We start from the raw sequence: 5,010 nt of genomic DNA, 5'->3' as shown, positions 1-5,010 counted from the left end.
CTGTTCCAGACACAGGAGGAGGGGGAGGTGTGTTAGGAGCGATACCCGGCCCGGGCTCACGCCCCACCCCGCCCCGTCAAGCGGATGCGGCCGGCGCTCACCAGGGTCTGCACGATGGCGTGGTTGGTGGCGTTCATGTGCGCATTCAGAGGGAAGGAACACTCTCCGTCACAGTAATTGGCAGCGTACCCCTTGGGCGCAATGATCCAGTCCTTCATTTGAAACAAAAGGAAGCAACAGGAAGCGTGAGTTACGTGCACGCCTCGCATCACCTGGGCTCTCAGGAACCCTGCGAGAAGGTATCGCTCACACTGGGTAGCTAAGGAGACAGACGCAGGAGGTCAAGGTCACATCCAAGGGACAAAGCAAGGGTGTGAACCCGGCCAGTCCGACTCTGGAGCCCTCACTCCTGCCACAGGCCCACAAGGCCCTGACCTGCTCCCAGCCGGCCTAGGCCTGGAGGCCCACAGGTGGCCGGCTCCACGAGCTTGGACCAAAGGAGCCTCTCCAGGAGCTCGGGTACTGTCTGCCACGTAATGACACCTGCAGCACTGAACACCTCGAATTTGCCTCTTTTCTTATAAACTAGTGGTGGCTCTCAGGAGGGAGGCAAAACGTGTGTGCACTTCTAGTTTCGGTGAGCCAATGTAAGGCCCTTGGAGAAGTTCATTATTAGACGTCTTTTTTAGCCCTTTCTCGAAACACAATGAACATTTGTTTAAATGCCCAAAGCTATACAGGCCCTGTGGACCTTCAGAGAGTGAGGGAAGAGCACCGGGACGTGAGGGGCTATTGATGTGGAGGCACGCAGAGCCTGCGCACCTGGGGCTCCCTGGAAAGGTCCCGGCGCCAGGGTGGGGCGGGGGGAGGCTGCTTCCTGCTCGAGTGGGTGGGCCTTTTGCCACCCCCTCCAAGACCCAGGCATCTGGAAAGGCTCCTAAGTACCGTCACAGGAGGAACATTCTTGGCCCTCAAGTTCAAGGTCTCTGATGATGGCTGCTGCCTCTGAGGTGAGAAGAGACTGCTGAGAAAGGGCCCTCGTCCCCCTCCCTGCCATCCAGAGCGCTCACCTGCCACCCCAGGTCTTGGAAGCTCACGTACAGCTCGTGCTTCCTGCAGGCTGTTTTCAGTTCGCTGCTGTTATAATCTGTTGGAGGCCAGAAGATGCAACGATCAACTCATTCTTCATTCACAGACTCGCCCGGACCGTCAGCCCCCGGCGAGCCGGGCGCAAGGGCCCCCGCTACACAGCGCTGGCGCGCCCACGGCGCTGCAGGCTCCCAGCTGCGCGGTGTGGGACACACTCCACCTCGCCCACTCTGGGGTCACTGCCGGGCACACGACCCGTCATTACTGACCTGAATGGACTCCTTTCAGCAACAGTCATTTGCCGTGACCCCCTGTGGGACCAAGATGCCCCGAACACCCTGGGGCCCTGACTTGGAGGACTGTCGTATTCACATGCAAGACACCAGGCAGGTTCTGCTCTTTCTAACAAGGACCATCCTGCAGCTGTACGGGGCCTGGGAGGACAGCTGCTGGGCCAGGAGAGCCTGCTGAAGGGGGTGCCCTGGAGCTGGGCCTGCCCGGCAGGCTGGGAAGTGGGGGGGGCGGGCAGGGGAGGGGGACACCACAGCAGGGCCCCTCTCTCCAGCCCCACGGCCAGGACTGCGCCCTGTGACCTGCACTAAAGCAATGACCCAGGACAGCAGCAGCCCAGGTGCACCTGCTGGAGCGCACACACCTGCTCTGGCCGGGTCAGGACCCGCGAGCCTGGCTGCACGGCGCCGCGAGGAACACGAGGGTTCCTTAGACCAGGCTTTCATGTTCGGCCTTGGCGGCTCAGGGAATGGAACCAGTGCCGCGCGCCGTGCGCAGCTCACTCCAGTGCAAAACAGCATCCGCACGCTGTGCGCGGGGGCTGGAGACAAGCCCCGCCGGGCGTTCAGACGAGGGACAGCGAAGAGGGAGCGAGAGAGGAAAAGAGAGCCCTTCTGATAGAATGACGTTAAGGACGTGTGACGCGCTCCCCGAGCTGGGGAATTTCCTGCGTGGTAATCCAGCTCCTAGCGGGTCCCCAGGGAGCTCAGGATGCTCCCCAGAAAGACCACCACGTGATCAGAGGTTGGAACTTGGGCCGGCCTGACCTCCGGGGAAGGGAGGGCGACTGGAGATGGCGTTCAGGTCGTGAGACCCACGTGACACCTCTGGACACAGGGCTGCGGGAGCCTGCAGGGAAAGCGACCCGCCGATGGGATCCTCTCGGGTTTGCTCCTCCTCTGCGTCCTTTCTAATCCAACTGGGGGCATAAGTGGAGAGGTTTCCTGAGTTCTAGGAGTTGCTCCAGTGAATCATCAGACCCGGGACGGGGCGTTGCGGGAACCCCTGAATCTCATGGAGTCAGAACTGCAGGTGGCATCCGAAGGGGGCCGAGCCCTTGACCTTATGGCAGCTGTGCTCACCCCAGGCGGTGAGGGTCAGGACGGAACGGAACTGCAGGACCCCCAGTTGGTGTCAGGACACAGGCAGGGACAGTTGCTTTCTGCCGACAGAACTGAGACGATGTGGGAAAGGACCACACAGCCAACAGGGTGCTCTGGCTGACCTGCTGTGGTCTCCCCAGTTCTGGCCTTTTCTTCCCTTGGGCCAGATGGCTGGGAGATTCTCAGGGGGGTGGGGTGGGGATGAGAAGGGCAGGGACCCCATCACGCAGCAGGCGGGGCTGGGCAGCCACCCAGGAGCTCCCAGGGAGGTGGCTGCCCCCGAATCCCTGCAGCCCCAGGTCGGCCCAGGACCCAGGGGTCCAGGCAGCCAGCCCGCTGTCCTTTCCAGCCCCGAGAGAGGAGGAGAAGCAAAGGGGAGACATGGAGGGGAAGAGGCAGGAAAGAGACAGAGTCAGAGTGGCCTAAGAAACCAGGGGGCAGGGGAGGAGCGAGAGGGCTTCTGCAGACGGGCCCCCCGGGCCGTGGGGGGCTGATCCTCCCCACCCCCACCCCACGCCAGCTGCAGGCCCCACGCTCGGCCAGGAAAACACTAGAACAGCAGGAGCACAGAGCATGCTGTCCACACAGCCCAGCTTTTCTGAGCTCAGGATACAGAGTCTTCCCAGAGGAAACATTTTCTAGAGGGAACGATTCACTGCTCGTACGTCCCTTCCCTCCGAGAATGACAAGGGCAGGAACGAAGAGCAGCTGTTAAGATGGCACCTCTGTCCGCACGGGCCTGGCCGCTCTTGCCCCATCTCCAGCCTGATCCTCCCGGCTTATCCCAAAGGACTCTCTGGCTGCCACGTCCCCCACAGACTCCGCGCGGCCTCGAGAACCTGCTGGAGGAAGCCCGGCTCCTGTGCCCCAGGCACTGCGGGACCCCGGGGGCCGCACTGGGATTTTGATTTCTGGTGTCAATGATCCCGTAAAGTGTTTGGGGGGGGGGGGTGCCAGCTTGATTTCCAGAGTCTCGATTACGGTTCGCACGAGAGGCAACCCTGAGGTCCTGTTCTTCTATGGCTACAGGATTTCAAGATCTTACACAGCTGCATTTAACCTGGGCAGTGGGGAGGCTTTGATCTCTTCTCAGCCTTTGTCTCCATCATAAAAGAACATGGAGCTACGTATCTTGAAAACAGACACTTAGCTTCCCTTGAAGACTGAGCCCCGAGACTCCCTGCTCCACGCACCTCTGTCCCTTCCTAGAGGGACCCCGGCCCCCAGTGCCCTCTCGGGCATTGGCAGCTGTTAGTGAATCACTCGGGCATCTTGCAGCACCTGTTCCTGCCTCTATTACTCAGCATTACTGGCCATTAGCACATGTGTTAGGAGTGAACCTAGGGACGGAGCAGGTGGTCAGGTTCTAGTCAACTTCACTCCTTGGTAACTCCTATCCTAAAGGGGCACAATGGCAGACGACAGGCGAGTATTACAAATATGAAGTTTGGAGCAATTCCAACTCCCCAGCTGCTCATACCACGCCTGTCCTCCACAGCTGTGGAGAATTAAGTTCTGATTTCATTTAGAAAGCCCTGGATGAGCCTCCACCTCTTGACCGAGACATCTGGGAGACAAGCTGCCAGCCCTAAAATTTGAATTTAAGATCAAAATGACAAATTAAAATTCCCAACGCCTTTGAAGAACTATAAACGGCTAAGTCACAGCCCTGACCACGTCCATCCTTCCCAAGCGCCGGGTGTCCATGGTGGATGAGCCTTCACCTTTGCCATGTCAACCCACGGAAGCAAATGATGAACTAGAGGGGACACCTGCCAGGAACTAAAAGGCCAAGCAAACACTGATCTGTGAGAATGAGACCCTCTAGTCTCATGAAATTCCCCGAAATCTACAGCAAAAGACATCATAGTTATAATATAGTTATAATCGCTGTTTTGCAAGTGATGCGCTCTGGTTATCTTTCTTATGCTGGAAGCATCCTGAATGGTCCCAGCTGGAAAGTTCGAGGGATAGAAGATATGAACTCGCAACAAGAAGGTCAACAGCATATTAACACGTAGCAGGGCCAGCTTCTCTCCCAGGACCCTTACAGATACATGTTTGAGTGGGGTGGGAAACGACAGAAGGAGAATTTACTCTTAAGAGATGCTCACAGGTAGCATCTGAATCAATGAAGAGCTCATTCTGAAGATGAGAGAGGGTCTTGAGAAGTTGCTGGTGCATGGACAGTCAGCAGGGCTGAGTGATGGCCAAGTGAACATCAAGGATGAACAAGGGGACTTCCCTGGTGGTGCAGTGGTTAAGAATCTGCCTGCTGATGCAGGGGACACGGGTTTGAGCCCTGGTCCGGGAAGATCCCACATGCCACGGAGCAACTAAGCCCATGTGCCACAACTACTGAGCCCATGTGCTGCAACTACTGAAGCCCGTGCTTCTAGAGCCCATGCTCCACAAGAGAAGCAAGCATACTGAGAGTATGCACACCGCAACAGAGTAGCCCCCACTCGCCGCAACTAGAGAAAGCCCGCATGCAGCAACAAACACCCAATGCAGCAAATAAGTTTAT

General features: G+C 58.0%; 1 protein-coding gene across 1 annotated transcript in view; it reads right to left on the bottom strand.

Annotated features, from left to right (window-relative positions):
- Positions 1-5,010, bottom strand: part of BMP6 (bone morphogenetic protein 6) — a 141,302-nt gene that overhangs the window by 1,494 nt on the left and 134,798 nt on the right. Inside the window, exons 5-6 of the mRNA XM_057698343.1 lie at positions 1,071-1,147; positions 102-212 (exon numbers count right to left, since the gene is read on the bottom strand). Of these exons, the coding sequence (XP_057554326.1) occupies positions 102-212; positions 1,071-1,147 (188 nt within the window). The remainder of the gene's footprint in view (positions 1-101; positions 213-1,070; positions 1,148-5,010) is intronic.

Source organism: Hippopotamus amphibius, chromosome 11 (assembly GCF_030028045.1).
Source record: "Hippopotamus amphibius kiboko isolate mHipAmp2 chromosome 11, mHipAmp2.hap2, whole genome shotgun sequence".
Classification (NCBI taxonomy): Eukaryota; Metazoa; Chordata; class Mammalia; order Artiodactyla; family Hippopotamidae; genus Hippopotamus; species Hippopotamus amphibius.
Note: the sequence above shows the minus strand (reverse complement) of the source record. Positions and strands in the feature narration are given on the sequence as shown.